This window comes from Channa argus, chromosome 13, assembly GCF_033026475.1.
Source record: "Channa argus isolate prfri chromosome 13, Channa argus male v1.0, whole genome shotgun sequence".
Lineage (NCBI taxonomy): Eukaryota > Metazoa > Chordata > Actinopteri > Anabantiformes > Channidae > Channa > Channa argus.
Window position 1 is genome coordinate 7,442,931 of NC_090209.1, and position 22,274 is coordinate 7,465,204.

The 22,274-nt window shown below is 39.5% G+C and overlaps 2 protein-coding genes across 5 annotated transcripts in view; one reads left to right on the top strand and one right to left on the bottom strand.

Annotated features, from left to right (window-relative positions):
- LOC137139051 (synaptotagmin-2-like) overlaps positions 1 to 13,180 on the top strand; it is a 72,047-nt gene extending 58,867 nt beyond the window's left edge. Inside the window, exons 11-12 of the transcript XR_010916260.1 lie at positions 9,084 to 9,145; positions 11,229 to 13,180. The gene's annotated coding sequence lies outside the window, so the exon portion shown is untranslated. The remainder of the gene's footprint in view (positions 1 to 9,083; positions 9,146 to 11,228) is intronic.
- LOC137139053 (protein phosphatase 1 regulatory subunit 12B) lies at positions 40 to 20,959 on the bottom strand. 4 transcript variants are annotated; one of them, XM_067525750.1, is made up of 12 exons: positions 20,839 to 20,958; positions 18,796 to 18,886; positions 18,571 to 18,726; positions 18,353 to 18,467; positions 17,468 to 17,592; positions 9,409 to 9,425; positions 9,160 to 9,289; positions 7,771 to 7,875; positions 7,561 to 7,611; positions 7,346 to 7,396; positions 6,571 to 6,638; positions 40 to 2,933 (listed from the first exon to the last, which is right to left on the bottom strand). In XM_067525750.1, the coding sequence occupies exons 1-11, from the start codon at positions 20,856 to 20,858 to the stop codon at positions 6,600 to 6,602; spliced, it is 900 nt and encodes a 299-aa protein (XP_067381851.1). In that variant the 5' UTR covers positions 20,859 to 20,958; the 3' UTR covers positions 40 to 2,933; positions 6,571 to 6,599. The 4 variants fall into 4 exon arrangements, with proteins under 4 accessions (XP_067381851.1, XP_067381850.1, XP_067381848.1 ...); XM_067525749.1 differs by having other exon boundaries at positions 6,571 to 6,641; positions 20,839 to 20,957; XM_067525747.1 differs by lacking the exon at positions 6,571 to 6,638 and having other exon boundaries at positions 20,839 to 20,957.
- Between the last annotated feature and the right edge of the window lie 1,315 nt (positions 20,960 to 22,274).

Below are 22,274 nucleotides of genomic sequence, written 5' to 3' on the forward strand. Positions count from 1 at the left end.
TGATGCATAGAAATTAATGTCACATAGAGAAGCAATTCCAACCTTTTACAGTTTATTAAGCAAAGTGAGTACACCAATGTGTGCATATTAATCATCAACACAAAACATTCTGCACGGTTCAATGTCTATGTAGGGGTAGCTGATAGACTCTGAATCGTATGGGTAATTTGGAGTAGGTCGGTTATTTGAATGTAACCAAAAGTAAGTGTGGTGTTACATGCTTAGACTCCAAAACCACCACATTGTTTAAGGAATACGTTAAACATAGGTGTCAGCTCACCCGCTAAGCGGATAGACAACAGATACCAAAGTCATGAATGCTTTTAGTGCATCATTTATACTCCACTGCTAAATGGAGTTTATACTGTATATGAAGCTATATATGAAGGATCTGGCAGGTTCATGCTTTTAATTTAAGACAGTACATAGATAAAATACTGTTTTGAACTGGGGATGTTTTTTTCCCAACTCTAAATGTTTAGAATAAAGTCAATTAAAGTAAAGTGGATTTGCTCCACAATGAGAATCTACAAAGCACTGGGCTCTTCCGTGGTTTTATTTGGTAACTTCTAGAATTAGAAATAAAGTAATTCCTCTGTATGTTCCAACTATTTTGTGGAGCCCAAACTCTGAAGACTTGCAATATAATACAATGCATTAGCACCTGTAATTGTTGTTGCCTCCAAAATGACCAGTACAAAAGCTGATACACTTTGGAATTAAAGCAGAACTGCTAACTCACTGCTGTCACAATATGCAAAATAGAGTCAAAGTGTGTAAGCAATCTACACCACATATAATTGAACATTCTAGTAACAGTTTATTTCTGACATTTTGGTTTGTGCTTAACATCTAAGGTGTCACTTTTGCTATTTGCATCACTGAACACAAAGATGGGCAATGGATCAGCCAAACAAACTGCTGTAGTCCTTTGAGTTGATGATGTATCAAGAAGCAAACTAAGAAATGCATAAATAAATAAATATATCTCTGTTACAAAACATAATACAGTGCACTGTCTTTCACACACACACTCCGACTCTCTCTTCTATGTAGTCACTCAGTTGTTTTAGGGATGGGTTTCTGGATTTAAAAAAAAAAGCCTTCCTATAAAGAACATGCATAACATATGGAGCCCTAAGGGGTCAAGCGCTAGGACAGAAAATTAGGAATACATCGGATTAAATCTCTAAATGTTGTGCACAAATTGATAAACGGTGGGCACAGATTATGAAACCGGTTATTTCCTGTTCTGGTTGCAGGCAATGAGAGCTTGGTTGTCCTGTGAATACAGCTGCTTTTTCTGGCTCAAACTATCATAAAGTGCAAAAACAGAGACACAGCAAAAATGTATCTTTGTGAAATTTGTGGATTTGTGTAAATTGTAACTGAGTTATCCAAGGATTCCAATGAGTCAATTTTCCATTTTCCATTTTTTTTTTTTTTTTTTTTTTTTTGCTGTGTATCATAAACCTTGCTGTCCTTTTTACCAGATTATAGTAGTTTTTACCACATGACCCTGGGTGGCTCCATAAAAAACAAAGAGTTGGAGCATAACTACTGAAAACACATGAAAAACTAAAAAAAAAATTCAATTATATGAACTTTAAAATTTCAAAAGGTGATACAGCGTGGCTAGTGATGCCTACGTTATTATAGATCAAACTCTCCTTTACATACAAAGTGCATATACCCAGCAATCTGCCTCTTAGGGTTAAAATACTCTACCCTTGCATTGCCAAATAGACTGGGGGTTAATCATGTTGGGTAAATAAATATTGTTTTTTTATAAACTCTTATGGATATCAATTCATTTTAAATGCCTCAAGTAGCTCTTAAAAATTATCTAACCTTAACCCCAGTATAGGTTGTTTGTCTCTACACTCTCATACAATCAATGGGACTGTTGGAGGAGGCAGACGTGTGTGGAAATTGCACTGGTGCCAAACAAAGTGGTTCGGTTAGAGACAGAAACATCACAAGCACCATAGGGTTAAGTACTAAATAAACAGGGTTTGGTGTTGATAAAATGTTGTCTCATTTGTCACGTAGAGTATGTTGCATGACTCGTGTCACAGCAAGGTAGCACGCTGTCGTTTCACACTGGTCCCCTGTGGGAAAGTTCTCTGGTTTGTTGAACCACCCAAGCCCCTCAACCTCCCCCAGGCAAAGCTTCCTTCTAAATATTAGCTGACTGCATTGTGTTTGCTACAGCCGCTACATGTCGCCCCACAGTTGGTCATTTTGCCCTTCTCGTACATACCTGTATGAGTGTCAATATACAGACGTAGTTAATGTTACTCAAACCTAAACTTTGGACCAGGAGCAATTTGCCAGACATGGCATGATTTTTTTCAGTAGTACAAAAAAAATGTAAAAATGCATTCAGTGACCTGATGCACTTCTGCTTTTTGTAATTAAGACAGCATTAAAATACTTGACTGCAGTGCACAATGTAGATACAAACAATATGTGTCAACGTGATGCGTGGGTATAGTGTTAGATAGGGTATCTTCATGCAAACCCACTGAGCCGGGCCTTGAATGGCATTCAAACAATACAAATGGTCCCTATTTGGTTAATGTGAACAGTATTGTGTGTATATATTACAAAACAATAACTAATCAAGTAGAAACAATTGTTGTAACACCATCACACACACAACGAAAGCTTTTAAACTTCTAAACTTCTTTTTAGGTCTTTAAAAGTCCCAGTGGAAATATCTGTCTCCAATGCTGTGAAAACAGTCCGTCATCACAACTCAGAGGAGGTACATCATGGAAATTTAAACTGCGACATCGGGTCTGGAGCATCCACAGACACAGACAAAAGAGCTCTACACATTATCATTTGGACAGTTTGCTGATGACTCGAATGAGTGCTCCATTTTCGTCCTTTAGCCTCTGGTTGTCTGACTTGAGCTCTGTTAAGATCTGCGAGAGCAAAACAGAATTATATTAGAAAATCGTTGTAACATTGGACTTATACAGTAAAATCTTTGGAATATATTTTAAATGGTTTGTGGATTGTAATTTAAATCTTCAGCTATTCACCAGGGCCAAAAAAAGTGGACTAAAAGTTGTCTTTTAGCAACGTTTGAGGCCAGACAGTGAGGACATGCTTTATACTTGACCATGCAGTGTGGAGTGACTTTGACAGAATGTGGAGAACTGAAAGAAAATAAAGTCAAAGAGCGAAACTGAGAGAGGGTCAATTGCTGAAAACTAGGTCACGTCTCTCATGAGGAGCAATGACTAAAAATAACCACCCTCTTTGTCAAAGTATTTCCCCTCGACTAGAGGCAAACAATACCCCTCTGCTGTAGCTATGACACATTACTGAACCATATGAATGAGCAAAGGCACCTAGCACCAACATGTTCATAACTTATGGCAAATCACGATCTCTATATTTCATGGCCGCTCCTCCAAAATAAGGCAAAATAATAAAAAAATCCACTTTAAACATTATTCTCAAGCTGAGCTCAAAATGCAATTGAAGTTTTAGATTTAGGGAAATACTCATTTGTATTCTTGTCCAAAACATTTTTCAGTAAATACCGCGCTTGTGCTATTTTTCACCTTTTACTTTTACCCCCCAAAAAATAAGCTGTGGGTTTTCAGACAAAATAAACATCAACATGTCAAACACAGAGACTCATCTACTCACTAATCTGCGTCTGTGACTTTCCAATTTAGGATCACTAACTTTATCAGGTCACAAAGGCGTCTGTAGAAGAGGTCAGTGGACTAAATAAAATTAGAAATGAGAAGATATGTGGTAATGCTGAATTCATGACGTGGTGAAATTTGTTCACAGCTTAACAATAACCTTTTACTTCTGACAATTTTGTTTAAGCTAAACAAAAATCATAAAAGTGGTTTGCTGAACAAAACATGTAAAAAAAAATCATCAACTTCTGTTTATCACTGAAATTATTATTTCCACTATAATGAAAATGCCAATGATAAAATCGCACTGGCTTTTTGTCGAGACATTCAGAGAGATGCTAACAGGAAAAACAACAACAACAACAAAAAAAAAAAAACGCCATCCCTATGACACTAGATATCTTTTCTTAATTTGTGCCAAAAGCCAAGTTACAGTAGTTGTTTTCCTGCCTCCAGGTTTCATGCTAAGGTAATATACTATAAGTGCCTGCTGGCTGTAGCTTCATATTTAGTGCACAGATATTATTATTATCTAACTCTGTCCAGGAAAGTAAACAGGTGTAGTTTCACATGCCAGACTACTAATTGTAGGTAATATATCTTCCTCTTTTCCTTTTCTAACATAATTCTAAAATATCTGTGTCTTGCCCAGTTACAATAGGACTTGCTCACTTTCTGAAAGCAAGTGATTTCACATGAAGCATGATGTATTTCCTTAGGAAGACTAGTGACTATTTCTTTCCAAAACAACTTAGCATTGATGACACAGAACATAACAGGACTCGCATGTATTTCACAAAGTCATGGTGCACACTGTGGGAACAGATATTTAATTTAGATTATGAGCAAAGAAAAACGAAGCTCCTAATCAAGTGTTCATTTCATGTGAAGCCCCACGCACCATGAATGTAGCTAATAATACACTTCAAAGGAGGCTTATAAGAAATTGTTTGGGGGGGAGGGGGAGGAGTAGTAAGGTTGCCTCTGGTGGTCATAAAGGAGAATGGGTTAAAATGGATGAGAGGGAAAATGCATTGCAGCGTGGTGGGGTGGTGAGCATCAGGATGGTGCAGGACCTGCCTGAGAGGAACACAGAAGAGGACAAAGGGGCTGTAGAGGCACCAGAAGGAAAGAGGAGGGCAGAAGTTATGTGGCTGAGAAAGGGGAGAGCATGGGGGGCAAGGAGGACAGATGATATCAGGGGATCACAGGTCTTCTGTCTCCGGCATGGAGGCTGTCTCAGAGAGGCGGGCAAGGACGCGCAGCATGGCTCTATTTTCAGCCAGGAGACACTCGTTCACCCTTCGCAAGGTCCGGACCTGAGCCAGAGCAGGGAAAGCCTGCACAGAGGAAGAGAGAGATACAGAGAGGGGCAGACAGAGAAAGCATGCAGGGAGGCAGGCCAAGTGCAAAGAGAAAGACTCACAGAGACCCTGTTTACATATCCACTCATACAGGCATGCACCCACACACCTACACAGAGCAGAAAAGAACGAGATCTGAAGGGCGTATCGGAAAAATCTCTATAAACAAACCTTTACACAACAGGGCGATTTTGAGAAGAAATAGGAGAAGCTGCAAAAAGCAAAGCAAATAATGAAACCAGTTTTTTCCTTGGGATTAGGCTCATCAAAACTGGGCTTTGTGTGGAGAGGGCCGAGCTGCAGAAGCTTTGCAGTGTTGTATGTGTAGCTTAGGAAATGAAAGTGAATTAACATTCGTAGAAATTACCATAACCTAAAACTCTACTGTTTCAGACTTTGCACAAGAGCCTGGAAATGGAAAAGCTTAATTTCCCTCCTTTTTTTGGCTTAGCTACTTGAGGTAAACCTCAGTGTGGTTTGACAGAAACGTCTGTGGTCTGAAATCATTCCTAAGGGTAAACCACAGAACACACACACACACACACACACATGCACACATGCACACTAAGCCACATTTGAAGACATAAACATGGCTTGTGACAAGCAGCTGCTTCGTATAATTACAAAACCCACACATTAGGCTATCTGCAGCTAGCCTCTTTTGGTGTTACTATAAAGCAGCAAACTTTCTTGGCAAGAGGAAAGGACAGAGTGAGGAGGTTATGCATAATCCCCTGAATCCTTTCATTACCCTCTTTAAATATTAAGTGCTTTGATATCAGATCAGAGCTTAACACAATATCAAGTCCTGCAGATGATTCAACACTGTTTCTTTTAACTAAGTTTAAAAAGTTGTTCTGTACGAGTTGTGAGACACTACAAAGTAATCTGACACTATGGAAACTAACACAAAACAATGACACACAGGACTGCTTATCTGAACCCCCCCCCCCCCAAGACCAGGCCCAGTCAAATGCAGCAAATTATGACATTACAAGGTTAAACCCCCAACCCATGCTGCACTCCCTGTTAGCAAAAGAAATTCCAACAGCTCACTGGAGAGGAAGTCATTCTAATGTCTGCCATGTATAACCAAGTAGGAGTGACCACTTCTGCAATGTGGCATTCGTATCACCGGCACATAATTGAGTGACACAACTGCATTTTTCTTTTCTTTTGATAGCTACACAAATAAAACTGTTTTAAAATGACAGTAGATGCGGTTCTGTCTGCATGTCCAAAGTGTTGCTGGTCATTTGTAGAACTCACCCAACACCTGAACAGTGCCACCGTGTGGAGAACCAGTCAGTTGCTAAACATGTGATGGAGAGACCAGCCAGACCCGAGGTGGTTTTACATCAGATCACGAACAGATTTTGTGCCTGTGCCTCTGTGGCAAGTACGTGTGCATTTGAGCAGATAATGTGACGTACATGTGTCCACACGTGTAAACATGCCCTAGTCTCTGACAGACAGAATCATGTGAGGTGACAGGCAGGTGTCAATCACTCCTCTGTGTCACTGTGACCACTCACCATACCCCCTCCCCAGAGATAGCCCGCCCTCAGGGCTGGTACCCACAGCGGAACCGCAGTGGGGCATCCTGCTGAGGGAACCACGACAACATGGGGGTCAACATGTGATGCTGGTATACGACACACTGCATGTGTCCTATTGATGTTATTAACACTTTGAAGTAATTTGCCTCGACAATTAGATAGTAACCTTGTTGTGTAACTTATGACTGTCTCCACAAACTACATTCAGAAATGACTGCAGAATATGTTTACTCAGGCCTGAAATCCCTCTGCTGCTCTGTCCTGTGTCTCTTTGTGAAGCAGAATACACACAGCACAGTTCAGGAATGTCTCACAAAAGCAAGTCTTTTGCTCTTGGACGGGGTTTGGTATTCAGCTGGAACTAGGTCACAATGTTCACCCCAACAGTGGGATAAGTGGAGCAGGGGAGCAGCAGCACAGGCTCCTCCTTAGCCTGGCAGAGAGCAGCCCAGCAGAACACCGTGGGTAATGAGCCTGAAGCATTAACCTTCCCTCTCCTTGAATCCAAACCCACCTGGCTAACCACAACTCTGCAGTGGCCTGTATGTGTCTGTGTGTGAGTTGCTAAGTAAGAACACTTCAGGCGTGCCTGATTTAGCGTTGGTGAGAGCTATACCTAGCTAGATGAGCCAGTTAGAGTTGTTATTGTTAGAATAAAACATCACTGAAATGAAGCATAACCTGTATATGAGACTAAATGGATGCAATTTTAAGCCGATGTAAAGATGCACAGTGCACATCATGGACTGACCTTTAGCTCCTCCTCCATATCCGACACCTTTTTCTCAAGAGCTTGCTTTTCCTGTGAATAAAGAGTACACTTATTTTCATGGTCTCTTGGAAACCCAAAGAGATAATGGCCATGGGAATATGATTTGAAGTTGACTGGAATATAAAGAGGAAAACAGAGAACATATTTCTGAACATTTATCGAAATAATCGCCCATAGGTTGCCAGGACACTCACTCTTTTCTCTGATTCAAGAACAGTGGACCTCTCCGATATCCTGTCGTGCCTCTAGAAGTTAGAATGAAGCCGTTACTGGGAAATACCGGAGGAAATTCCCCACAACTGTACATACTTTTAACATGACTTTCTTAATTAATGAGCCGGGACCTTTCTTCCCACGGGAAACACATGATGGTACAAATGTGACTGACTTGACAGTTTTTGTACCTGGGTGACTTTCTCCAGCTGAGAACGGATCTTAATCAACTCTTGTTTACTGTCCTGCAACCTGGACTTGAGCCTCTCATTCTCACGCAGTGCTTCTGAGTACATCTGGAAAGAACAAAAAATGAAGATGAGAACTTTATCCCACAAATTACATGTCTTACATGTCTGATTTTTATCTTTATAAACTAATGTGTGTGAATTGTAATTATAGTGGCTGAGGAAGAAAAGGCTTTATTTTATTTTTATTTCAGGGACATTGCATATTAATTAACATTACAGGAAATGCGCCACCGTTAGCTGATGGGTTCATTTTTAACTTGAGTCTTGTTTTTTTGAACCCATATATACTTTCTTGCCACACTGGTACCAATAAAAGTAGCTGTGCTGCAGCCTCACAGCAGCAGAAGGTTGCGGTTTCACATCCTCGGCCGTGTGCAGCCTTTCATTGTGGAGTTTGTATGTTCTCCCTGTGCTTGCCTGGGTTTCCTCCGGGTTCTCCAGTTTGCTCCCACAGTCCAAAGACATGCGTGTTAGGTTGATTGGTGACTCTAAATTGCCTGCAGGTGTGAATGTGAATGTTAATGGTTGTCTGTCTCTGTGTCCCTTTCTGTGCTGTCGCTGAAATGGTGACCCTCAAGCAAATTTCTGCAACTGGACCCAAGGGTTTTAAAAGTACCATAAAGGGTTTTAAAAGTACCATAAAGGGTTTTAAAAGTACCATAGCAGCATCATTGTTTTCTCCATCCTAATGAATCAGGTTGCATCCATTGGAAAACTAAGGTTGGGCAATTTTGATTTGTAGCCTACATACCTCTATTCAGCTGGGTGCAAAAGTTTGCATGCTGATATTTTTAAATGTCAGAAAAGTAAAGTTTATTTAGTATTTATCTATTTTTTAATCAACACATCTAATGCAGATTGAGGTGGTACATTTGTTGTTTTATCAAAATCTTTGATCAAGTTATCAAAGGCAATGCAATCTAAAAGTAACACAAATGGCAAAGGACTGTATTGTATTTGTATTAACAATAGGATAATCATTCAAATCCAATGTGCAACAATGTAATGTGACTGTAATTAATGGAACTTGATGTTAATAAACCAAAAAATATATTTTAAATGTTACATTTACATTTATTCGTATCTGTTAAAATTTATTAGATTTTATCAGATAAAAGCCTTGTACAGTGCAATATTGGTTTTTGTTAGTTGCTTGTGTCAGAATTTAGAAACCTAATGTAGTGCAAATACTTGCTAATACTGTTAATGATCTAAAAGTCCATTTAAATCTCCATCTTCTGTCCCATATCCAGCTGTGATACTGTGTCCAGGACTGCAGCTTCAATCAAAAGGGAACAGACTGGAGCAAACTAAAGTAAGACATAATACCTTCTTATAGTCTTTGGTAGTGGAGTCTTGCTCTTGTCTATTTAGAGCAGCCAGCCTTGTTTCTCTGCGCGTGTACGAGCTGGTGTGGCCCAGTGGTTTTTCTGTGGCCGTCTCTCCGCTGGAGTCATATCTACAGACACAGATCAGACTCTGAGCACAATGCTACTTTATGTAGAACTTTTATGTTTTACTCTTTTTCAGGAAGTACAGTTTGGTAATGGGAGGAAATAAATAATGCTAAATCCTTACCTTGACAGTCTTTCATGCTGAAAAGCAAAAAGAAAATGTATGTTAGCTCAACCTCTCAGCACCATGGCAACAGCATTGTGTAAAATAAATAAATGCTCTGTTGTGGTTACTGTAGATGCAGTTTTGGTTGATAAGACCAAACAGGGGCTTTGGCATATGAATTATTTTCCACTTTGAAATAAAATCAAAGCTCCCAAATAAGTTCTGACAGCATGTTCACAAGCTCTGAGTCCCGGAGAGAGGCAGTGCATGCAGAAGTGAGATATAATTCACCTCAACACTGCACTGACAGGGTTCACACAGGTCAAACCTCCCCTTGGAGTTTGGCTAATCTTTCTGTCATGCAATTCCCTGCAGCATAAAGATGAAATCATGACATCAGGAGCTAAGTATCTTGTGTGTGACGGGTCGACAGCTGACCTCAGTCGACAGACTGATAGCAGACAGTCTGCACTAAGTGGCTGCCAACTTGCCTTTCGTGATCACATTCTGAATGTATTTTAGTTCACCACAGACATTCAGATGACTTGTGTCTTTGTTTTGGTTTTCTAGCAGTATTTCACTCTGCTCTGAAGGGAATTTATATTCCCTCAAAGATGTGCCTATGGTATGGGTAGTTTCTGCATTGAATGACTCACTGCGAACAGCTGGGAAATGTGGCAAATAGAAGGAGGAGGATTGCTAGTCTTTACTACCAGGTGAACCATGTTTTAAACTTTACTCCTAAATTCAAAGATGCAGAGCTGCTCTCTTGCCAAGTAAAAATGTCTTTAAAGACCTCTGGGCTGTTTTAAACATAAAGGAGAGGAAGACTGTGTTTGTGCACATGCTTCACAGGATGAACATTCATGTCAAAAGGAACACTGTATTCCTCCGCTCACATTTGGTGAGTTGAGGGTTTTTCACACAGCATCTAAGGAGCTATTCCTCAGCAAGTGTTTACACAAATCAGCCAGCGCTGCCTGTCCTTATGTGGTCATGTGCTTAAGTAGAGCTATCCAGGAAAAAACAGACCTCCATGACCTCAGAAGAAAAAGGGCCAAGGACGGAGCCAAGAAAAGCCCCCACTCGCTCTGATCTCTTTGTGCGGGAGGAGATCCCTCTATCAGACTGCGTATGTATTGATTAATTAACATGGATGATTGAAGCCCAGGTTTTATGAATAATTTATCACGAAGCCTGCTTGTAGCGATGTAAACTCTTTTAGGATGATTTACTCCTGGATGCAAACCTATTTCACAGTAAAGGATTAAGAAATTAGTGAAACTAGTTTCTCAACAACTCAATTCCAGTGAAATCTTAAGTGAGCCCAGTGGGGTTAACAGAATCCAAATGTTTTAAATAAAGGACGGCAATACATGTTCAGTTTCACATGTATTTCTGCAAAACTGCACACACATAACCATAATAATTCTTAGTAAAAGGGAGAATCTTTGTATTTCTGCATCATATTTAATGCATAATAAACGGCACCAATCAGATTCACGTGTTAAGAAAAAACCGCAGGTGTCACCACAGTGTGTGAAGCAGAGAAGAAGAGGAAGCCATCAGCTGGGGGTGAAACACAGCAGGGCACCAGACAGATGGAAATAAGTGCATGCTTGAACCACAGGCACTCTGTAAACACAACTGCCGACACTTTTATTGCTCGCCAGAACCAATATCAAACACAGCAGGATAGTGGTGGTGGCTCGAGCTCACTGCTGTGATGTGCATACGATACCGATGACAGCAGTTTGCATAAGTCAATGAAACAGTCATTGTGAAACTCTTCACTCTCTGTCTCCCTTCTTTCGCTTCTTTCCATCTTCCTGTCACAGTAGCTGCCCTTCAGAGCTGACTGGATGACTGCAGTAGGAAAATCTGAGCTACTCCCCACTCTTTCCACCCCCATTACTTGAAGTGACACTGACAGCACACACAACCATAAAAGATGTTTCTTCCACATTCACACACCTTTTCTCACTTTAGCTTCCCCTCCTCCTCTAGTAACTCTTTACGACGCATACGAGACCTTCTGGCTGCTGAGGGCATCTTCCTCTTTTTCTTTTTTAAAGGCAAAATGCCTGTCATCCAGTGTTGGATGGGAGGCTACTTCACTTCAAATACTTCATTACAGTAGGTACATGTAAACGTGCTGCAAAAAAATCCCCCTATTACTTACTTATTATCATTGATGCATCAAGTATTTTACTGTAGTTTCAGCTACTTTACAATTGGCTGCAGTGGTCATGAGATAAATTTGGTTGTCAGGAGAAGATTAAAGGCTCAGAATTACTGTTTTCAAATGTTTTTAAAATGCCAAAAAGTAAGTTGTAGCTACAGCTGTCAGTGTAATGAAGTAAAACTGCATCATCTATCCAGCCGTTATTTGAACTGCTCGTACAGTGAAGGATCGGTGCTGGAGCCTAGCTGACCCTTGGCAAGAGCTACACTCTGGACAGGAAACCTGTAAAAGTATTACAGCATAAAGCAGTACAAAATTAAAATACTCAAATAAGGGGCCTCAGATTTGCACATACAGTATAAGTACATTACATGAGTTACTATGTTTTTTCACCACTGCTCATGTCTGCCTAATTATGCAATGTGTGATTATGTGGGTGTGATCCAATAAGGCAAATGTGTTCCTGTTTATAGTTCTTCCTGTTGCTCAAAGCTGTAACACACATTTTATTGTGCTAAGGAAGATTCAACACTTTCTCATCAAAAGATTTGGCTGCTAAAGTGCTAAAAATAGCAATAACAACAACAACAACAATAATACTAATAATGATAAATACTGCATCCATCTAATTCCATCCCCTCTGCATTGCATTTTCTCTCCCATGGGAACTCTGGTTGTTCACATTGGGCTGACATCATGGAAAATTAATGCCTGAGCTTCACCGTGGCTGCACGGAGAGGCTGACACTTGTTGAAAAGACAGCACCAGAGTGACCGCATCCACTGCTGGCAACTGGGCTACAATGAGAGCGTGTGTAGTGTTGGATGACATTACTGTACATGTCTCACGATCCCATTTCTGTGTGTCCCTTTAAATGTGCCTGTCATGCAGTGTTTAGCTCAAGCCCATGCGCTGACATAAACACAACAGTCCAACAACGCCCATGAGAATAACCCACTTAGACAGAAAAAAATAACAGGAAATTACCGAAGGAATGCTTCAATCCAAAAGTCTATTCCAGAAACTTTGTTCAAGCAGTTATTGCTTCTCTCACAGGTCGTCAAAAAAACTGAAACTATCGGAGGTTGACAATTTCATAAACCGAGTGACTCAAGGGTTGTGTTTATTATTCATGTGAATACACATAGAATAATACAACAATAATTTAATATAACAATAATGCATATAAGTCATGTTGTTAACAGACTAAAATATTTGTTGTTTGAAGTGTCAGAACAAGTACATACTTAACTACCAGATTTCTTTATGTTTGATTAGTTATTTTCTTGAATTGTTTTGTCTAAAATATAAATACAATAATGGGAAATTCCTATTAGAATTTTTAAGCTTAAATGTCACAATGGTTGGAAATTTTACTACTTTTTGCTCTATTTGTTTGACTAATATGTATAAAAATATGTCTGTTTTTTATTAAAAACATAAATAGCTGCCAATTTATTATTCTCTCATTTAATCAGATAATATCTTGGCTTTCGTCTGAATGCAGAACATGAAACACAAAACATAAAACACTGCAGGAAATAAGATGCTACTTTATAAATCCTAATATGAATCATTTTGACAGCTTCATGGCAATAATTTGTACATATAGAGATGAGACATTAGACACACTATTAAATGTTAAATTTGTGATGTGCTAAAGTGTAACATAAAAAGGTGTATTTCCCTGAAAGAAAAGCGTCTGTTCTTACTCTGAAGTTTTTGTCTGTTGGAGAAGACGGTGGTGACTCAGTCAATGACTTCCTGGTGCGAGTCAGGTCTTTGGTGCGCGGGGAGTAGGATGACATCGTCCTCCTCTAACCTGAGCAGGCAGGTCAACTTCTACTGTAAGATTCAGCAAGGCCGCCACCAGAAAGCAGCTACACATGCGCAGATTCCTTCAAGCAACAGTGACGCAGATGCTCATGACTGCGCTCTCGGGGAATCCTCAGCAACAACAGGTGTGTGTGTATACGTGTGAGTGGGTGTGTGTGTTTTAGTCCAGCTTTACGCTCCCATGAGCTGTGGAGAGCTGCAGCTAACTTTGGAAGGTTTTCTGAAGCTCGCACAGTAAAGTAATAATCAGATGAAAATGAAAAGAAAAAAAAAGTCTGTTGATCACAAAAGCAGAGTAATAATTCTGTAGCTGGGAAAACAAACAAATGATCGTCTCTTGTCTCCTTCTGCCAACACTGAGATGTTTAGTGGAAGTGAAAAAGTCCAAAAGAAGAGAGTGAAAAGAGAAAAGTTTGTTCCCTGCATTGGCTCTTTATATGTGTCCCAAAGTTATACTCTCCATCTCCCTCCTTCTCTAGCTTTCTCTCTCTCTCTCCTTCTCCTTTCACTGCTTGGTCACCCTCCCAGTCCTCCCCCCACTCCCCCTCATCCCCTCTCCCCTTGCTTCTCTTCACTCTCTTTGGCGGCTTTCTGTGGCAGCCTGCCAGAGGCTCTGCTATGGCCGGACTCGGCACTGAGGGCTAAAATTGTCCACTGATGTGGACGAGGATAGAAGAGGTGGAGCACATGCAGTATTCAGAGTCAGGGGGCGGCAGACGTTTGTTTCCTGGAACATCAGCACATAGTTCTACCTGAAGATCCATCAGTAACTGTGAAAACCCTACAGCATGTTGGAGAGTAGATGTTGTTCGGAGTAATACCTGGTGCTAACATGACTAACTATCTCAAATTTACTCTTATCAATTCGTTTTTTATCTAGTTCATCATAATGAAAATGTTGTGGGTTTGGTTTGGTTGGGTTTGAGCAAAGGAACCTCCCCTGTGATTAAAACAATGGCCAATGGTTACTGCTATTAGAAACAGGAAACAAAAAAGGAAAAAAAATATTCTCTGGTTGGTTGGCCGTCACTTGCTATACGATGATTAACTCATTAGCCGATGTTTGCATACAAGGTCTTACTAAAATTGTTGCCTTCATATTCGGGGTCTTATGAATCCTGTTTATGCTTCAGGTTATAATCTGAGATCGCAAAACTCTTTTTTGTTTAATGTCACAAAGTTTTGCAATAATTCTAGTAAAACAGCTGTTAAGATTTCTGCTGCTGCTACATTGAATGAACATTAAATTAAAGGAGAAGTAACTATGGATGAATTTAAACACTAGTGAATGTGAATCTGTTGCAAAGTGTTATTGTTCTTAACTACAGATTTTTGTATTTTAATGTATTAAAGCACAGCTGCTTTACTTAAAATTCCGTGAATGCATGTGTGTGTTTTTGTGGCTAAATTGTCAATGCTACTGCTGTGGCCAGGTCTCTGTTTCTCTGTTTGTCTCATCTCAATGAGTTTCTCACCTGCTTAAATAAAGTATCTATCTACTGTATCTAGATAGCAAATTTAATTTCAAACAGCAGTTTCACTGAACCAATGAACCACCGGTCATGGTTTGTACTGTACAGCCACTAGGGAACCAGACTGCAGACATCATTTGGGGGATGGTTTTTTTTTTGGTTGTTTTAACATCATATTAGGAAGAAAAAAGGTTTTGCATTTGCCTTTTCATTATTTTTGTATGTAATTCACTGCATCTGCTATGCACAAATGGTTGCAGCACATCAAGTAAAGCAGGGTGCACGAAAACTTTGTTTAACATCAACGTGTTGGCACAGAAAATCAAAGTGTTACGGTGTTTGAATAAACGAAAAATGTCTCTACTTGTGTTTCTAAATTTCCTAAATCATTTAATAACCAATTACCCCCAAATTGAGACTAGGCAAAAACTGGTGGCATATTTACGTTGGAAAATATTAGCTTGCAGATTACAAAAACATGTAACCCCGTTCCTCTGAAATGCTGCTAATAACACTGTAGCTAAGATGGTTTTGTACATTGCACCATGGAGTATCCGAGGGGACACACTGTACTGACCACCACACAATACACCCTTGTTTTACCACTATAATATATAATGTAAACCTTTATTCGGAATTTAGCCTGTGGCATGTTTACCACACAGAAAGGGGGGGGGGGGGGGGTAGCATCAATCCTCTCTTGGCAAGTGAAAAGCAGAAGCATATTTTCTAAATGTCAAATTATTTCTTTAGACAAGTCTTCTACCCCCACTTCATTTCTTCCCATGGTCTGCAGCAGGCTTATTACTATCTTCCTTTTATAGTGTGGTTCGCAGCACCTCTCTGTTCCTCTCCTCCCTCATCCCCTCACAGGGCTAACAGTCAGGAGGAAAGATAGAAACAAGAAAGAAACAAATCTTTAACTCTGAAGAATAAATGAAAACAAAAAGTCTTTATAAAACAGCTGATGTGATGTGGATTTCAGTTTAGTCCTACTGAATGAATGAATCTTGCATTTAAAGCTCTTTTTGAAATGTTAATAGCTTTGGTTGCTAAACTAGTTTGTATTGTAACAGTTATTTAATAAAAGGTTTTCTTCGGAGACCATCTGTAGAGAATATGACTTGGTAACAGGGAAGTTCACTGGCACTGGCGTTGGAGACTTTTATTTAGAGTTGATCCCAGCTGGAGTTTCCCCAGTCTTATCCTCATCCCTGCTTTCCGGACTTTCCATATGGCACATTATAATCATGCGTGTTTGGAAAACATAAAAAACGGCATGGAACCGACAGCTACAGTGTTGTGTAAATGTGGACTACTACTGTAATACTACCAATTATAAAGTAACCTTGTAGTAGACAAACAGCATTTCTGTTTCTTTATTAATAATCATCACTTTCATCCACCATCATCAAAGTCGTCCAACTGACTCTGCACCTGTCTTTCTCTCCGAGGCTGAAAAGCAATGTGGAAAATCTGTCATGTAGTCACAGAGCAGTCAGCTCTGGTGATGGGCAGCCTGTCATACCTCTCATGAAACCTCGCTGCTCTGTATGATTATCACAGACGGATATAGTCTGCTCGGTAACGCTGTGAGACTCTCAAGTTACTAACAGATCTCTGTTTCAGATTCCACCATGAGGGACATCTGAACTGCTGACCTGCGGTCGACTCCATTCATACTGTACTTCATAGCACATGTAGTACATCTATAATCACCTATAATCTTGTAAAAAGCCATCAGTGCCTCATCATCTCTCTGCCCTGTCTCCTCACTGTTGACCGTGGCTTGATATAAAAATCCTAAGTGAAACTCAGTTTCCAGGTTGAATCCAGTAGGAGAAGTAAGTGGTTCGGCTAGAGGTTCAGGGTCAAAGGCTTCCACACGAGGCACACAAGTGGAGGAAGCACAGTATCAGTGTAGAGAAAAGAAAAAGTCAATCCCTTTGAATCCACGGCTACGACTAAGCAGAGTCTCAGTTTTGCCCAATATGGTATGGAATGCTGAGACACCTCAGCCATGTGATGTGCAGAAGCAAAGCAACTCAGAGGGTGGTGTGTGTGTGTGTGTGTGTGTGATTGGTGGGGGGGGGCTCCCGGACCGTCTGTCTGTCTCTCTGTGAGATATTAACCAGCACTTCAAGTTAAAAGAATCTCTGAATGCATGCTTCACAGCTACGATTGCAGTACATCTCAAAATGTTGCATCAGAGCTTTTGATCCCTTTGAAGAAACAGGATGTGGATTTGAAACAATGATTAAAATGATTAATTAAAATTGGTTTCTACAGAACAATAAAGTCTTGTGGCACCTATCTAAATTCTTTTTTACCAGTAAAACGAATGACCTTGTTGATGCCTGTCACATGAACATGAAGAAATGTATCTCAGTGGATCCTGGAATATTAAACTGCAGTTTGTATCAAGTGGACTCTAAATACTAAGTTGCCCTCGGCTAATTCAGGCATTAAAAATAAATTGGAAAATCTTTTGGCTCCACCTAGTGGAGCCAAAGGATAATGGTTCAAGTTATGCTATTTCACCGGATGTCTAATTAATAAGAGGAGATAAAAGTTTTCCAAATACCTCTGCAGAGTTGGAGTTTAAAGCATCATAGCAGTGTCGTCTCTGTTGGTGCTTTGTGGCAAAGTCCAACCGTGCTACATCCTCAACAGGGTTCTGATTCTCATCCGTCCACCATCTCTCACCAACTACACATATAAATGCAGACATTTAGTTTGCTCATTGGTTATCATTAACCAACCTGACTCTGATGTTGTGTGTGGGGTCCCTAAATCCCTTCTCACCATGACTTTACCAAACTTTAAGATTTGACTTCTTGGAAAGAGTATTTCTGTCTTATGTGACTTTATTTACTTTAATTCAGACGTATATGTTGTCAATTTACTAGATTTACTCTGCAGCTTTAGTCACCAGTAGCTTTTTGCATGACAGTTCCTAATAAAAAATCCAATGAACTAATAAATGATGAATATATTATTATGTTATCGACATAATCAAAAACCCTTGTTTTCTTAGTGGAGTACTCAATGTACATTGTAAAGCATGTACTTTTGTACTACAAGTTAAGCAAAGACTTTAAATTTGTACTTGCATTTGTTGTAAAGTATTTATTTACTTTTACTTGAGTACTGAATTTGTGTACTTCTTCCAACTCTGCATAGTTGTGATAAGGTCTCTTACAGAAATGACAAATTATTGCTGTTCGGGAGTCTCAACAGTTTTTTTTTTTACACAGCCCTACTCCCAAAGCCTAAATAACACTTTTGGTATTTCTCTGATGACATTTGATTATTGAGCACTAATGAAGAGTTAGAGCTCTCTTGCTTCCAATGTCAGTATAGTGTCCAGAGTAACATACTTCATCAAGAAATGATGATTATGTAGTCTGTACTGGCTTTGTTTGTGTACAAGGAATTGCAACAATGATTTTTTTTTTTTTTTATTTACCTTTGAAGGAGCTGTTGCAGTACGACAGGCCACAGGATTCAGCAATAGATGAATATGAAAGATTTGTTATTGGTGACTCGGTGAGTGTTTCTAACCGGGGTTCAATGTTCCCCTGCTGTAAAAACAAATAATAATAAAAAATCCTGTGAAGTTACAAAACAGTGTCTTGTGCCAAAAAAACCCATATTTATTTCTGTATGAATGTTTTTTATGATTACCTCATCAAATTTGCTCCATTGTGGACTGATCTTTGTTTCTGTCAAGCCTTTCTTAAGACAGACCCTGTCCTCCAGAGTACCTCCTTCCACAGGCTGTCTGTCTTGAGATGAAAGGTTTTTGGTCTGAGCTTCTTTCAGGTCTGTTAGAGTCACACCCTGCAGGACATTCACATAGCATCACACATTTACAAAAAATACAATAAACTTTAAAACTTTGGCCTGTACCTGTGTTGACCTGCGGGTCTGTCTGGCATGACGAGACTTGGCTTTTCGTTGAGATTCTGCTTCTTCATCTCTGACTGGGGCCAGATACAACCTGGGTCAGTAAAAAAGCAACAGTGAAGACACATAGAGAGAAACATTCCTTCATTTTTTGTTTTATGATGCACCAAATGTTTTCTATTGGTGAAAGGTCTGGACTGCAGGGAGGCCAGTGCAGCACCCGGTCTCTTCTCCTGCGAAGCCATTCTGTTGTGGTGGATGCAGTATGTGGTTTAGCATTGTCTTGCTGAAATATGCAAGACCTTCCCTGAAAGAGACGTTGTCTGGATGGGAGCATATGTTGCTCTAAATCCTCTATGTCCTCTATGTTTAGCATTGATGGTGTCTTTCAAGATGTGTAAGCTGCCCACACCATAGGCACTAATGCACCTCCATACCATCAGAGATGCAGGCTTTTCTGTCCGCTGATGACAAGCTGGGTGGTCTCTCTCCTCTTTAGTCCACAGGACACAATGTCCAAGGTTTCCAAAAATTCAGATTCATCTGACCACAGAGCAGTTTTCCATTTTGCCTCAGTTTCAACATTTAATATGTTGTTTAGGTTCCATTGTTATTAAAGTGTGGGTTTATGAGATTTGCAAATCATTGCATTCTGTTTTTATATAATTATTTTTTTAAATTGGTATATATTTTTTAAGGAACTGAAACTGTAAGTGTAAGACAAGGGTATATAGATTTTATCAGCGTTTAACTCTTTCAAACAGCCTGCTTCCATTGTTAACATTTTGTGTTTTGACCTTCAGAGAAACAATAAGAACTCTACCCTTTGTTCCTACTAGTTTACAGTTATCAAATAATCTATTCCTTTGTTCGAGATACAGTCAAACAATAATAACATATACTGTACTGCTGGGACTGCACTGAATGACAAGACTATATGTTTCATTTTAACACTGTATCACAATATTTGCAATAAAAGAGTTTGGAATGGTAGTGTATACGTCTATTAAAGTGCGGATAGATTGATGAAAACAACAGTCAAAGAGAGGACACGATGTTTGTGAGTCTAACCAACCATCTATACACCCACGGAAATGTTCGACTTTCTGGCAGTTGCACGTACACTCCCTAGTTGCTAATCCAGCTTATGTGGACAGTGCAATATCAATGAAAATGTAATGATTAAATATGAAGGGATTTCAGTATATTGGCTAATTTTATCGAATAAATGCCTAAAACTAGCATTTCTGCTAATTCTTGTGTGACATCATCATTACATCCCACTAATCTGTGATTTCTGTCCTCATTATGCTCCACACTATTATCCAATCCAATTCAAAAGGAGCAAGATACTCACAGATGCATTTTCATTGTGAGTATAAGATGTGAGCACAAGCAGAAAGGGCTGAGCAAGCATCAGAGGAGAGGATCATGTTTTACCCAGAGCTGCCTGCCCCACCCCTGCAAGGCTTCTACTGGTATTGATCTGTCTGTTGTGGCATCACAATGAATCCACGGGGTGGTCAGTAACTACTGGATGTGATGTACAGTGAACAGAATGTAGAATCCATGACTCACCACATTTTCAGAAACAGACCAGAAATTATATCATTAAAATAACCAAGCACAAAGTAAGTTTGAGCAAACCAAGCTGCACATGCATTAACTCTAGGAAATACAGTAAAATTATGTATTGCATGTAGATTTTTTACACATCCTCAAATAGCATAAAAATAGAACCTGCAACCCACATACAGCAAAATATTCTACTTATGCCACGTCACAATAAGTTAATAATTAATAATGGCCTTTAGATAAATATTACTTATGTACATAAAGAAGCTAATTAGGCAGATCGAGGGACTGCAGTAAGAACCTCCGAGCTCCAAGCTCACATTACATCCGTTTAACAAGGCCTGCAGCACCTGTTCAGAGCACACTTTAAGATGACAGACACAAGGACTTGGAGCTTTGCCGAAGTCATAGCTTGTCAGATAATATGAAGTCAGGAAACAAACAAAAGTACGCCATTTCTCTGAAACCTACCTGGGAACAAATGCTTGCATGGTTCCTGTGGAAGGTCAGCAACTGAGACACTGAGACACTGCAGCAGTGATGAGAGGGAGAGGCTGGACCGAATGACTCTAACAGGCTAGAGTGCAGAGGGAGGGAGCGAGGGAGTGAGGGAGAGAGAGAAACTTCCTGCTTATCTCAGGGATGCACACGCAATCAATTTAGGTTTTTTGTTGACTAAGGTCTGATGCAAACACGTCTATACACACTTGAATTCTGCAAACAAACCACAACAAATATGATTTCAATCATGATTGTTTTTTCCACAGGTCAATATACTTCTGGTCAAATAAGTGATTCTATTATTTTTTTGTGTTTGCAGAAGCCCCTGAACAGATTATTGATGTGGATGGAAACAGCAGCATGTTGAATTATACAATCAGGAGAAAGTAATAATAGCAACTAAATGCTTCAGGCCTATTATGACAAATATTGCAGTACTGTATATCCTGCAGTCACACACCGCTGTGTCAAACAAAACATTTTAAGGCTGCCATACTTTTTCTGAATTGTTGTGCTATGACCTGAATAGGATGTGGTTGATAAAATAAAATGGCCCTTAAATAAATGCTCAGCAGAAGCATTTGTGTAAAAAAAAAAATCCTTTCTTACTGAAACCATTCAATACTGTTAAAATGCAAAGTGCTACTGATACAGCTAAAGCTACTGTTGCCATTATTAAAATGACCCCTGTAAGTTGTAATAGAATGTACATAAAACTACTGAATTATTATTATCAATGTGTAAATGTATGTGAGAACTTTACTGAATGATATATTTCATGAAATTATGTTTTCTACGTAAAACCCAAATGAACAAAACTAGGCACCAGAAACTACAGCTGCCATGTATTTTAGTGGAGAAGAGGATTCATCTTGTGGAGTAGAAAATATTTTGTGTTCAGGTCTAAGTATTTCAAGTGAATTGTATTGTATTGCCTGTGATTACAAATCTACAAATTTAACATGCGCACAGTTAAGTTCATATTTCTTCAGATAGTCGGAGTTATTATCAATTTGGCTTTAAATATCAGCCATTTAACTTGGCTACTCCAGACTATTTGTGGATGCCTCTGCATTATGTGCCATCTTTGAAGCACTGGATGGAATCTGAACAGAGAATATAGTGCATTAACATAATATGGTAACCACAGGGAAACAGTTCCATTATTCATCATAGTTGTTTTCATAATCTTCCTGGCAATGAGGCAGCTCAGTAGCAACATCTTGAAATATTTCTGAGCCTCATTGTTGGTCTATGGAAAAGAAATACCTGACACTCTGCAAACCCTTTGTGGTCCACAGAGCCAAAATTCTGAAAACTGCCACAGTTCAAATGTGTGTGTCTGTGATCCCATCCACAGATATTAATAAATATTTGACAATATGTGAATGTAAATGACAAAGCCC

What these genes read in the sequence shown, in the direction of transcription:
- LOC137139053 (XM_067525746.1), bottom strand. Translation starts at nt 20,858, where the DNA reads ATGCAAGCATTTGTTCCCAG. An exon ending in CTACCAAAGACTATAAGAAG is followed by an intron (nt 7,876 to 9,159) that starts GTATTATGTCTT and finishes TGTTCTTTCCAG; the next exon opens with ATGTACTCAGAAGCACTGCG. An exon ending in ATATGGAGGAGGAGCTAAAG is followed by an intron (nt 5,012 to 7,345) that starts GTCAGTCCATGA and finishes TCCTCTGTGCAG; the next exon opens with GCTTTCCCTGCTCTGGCTCA.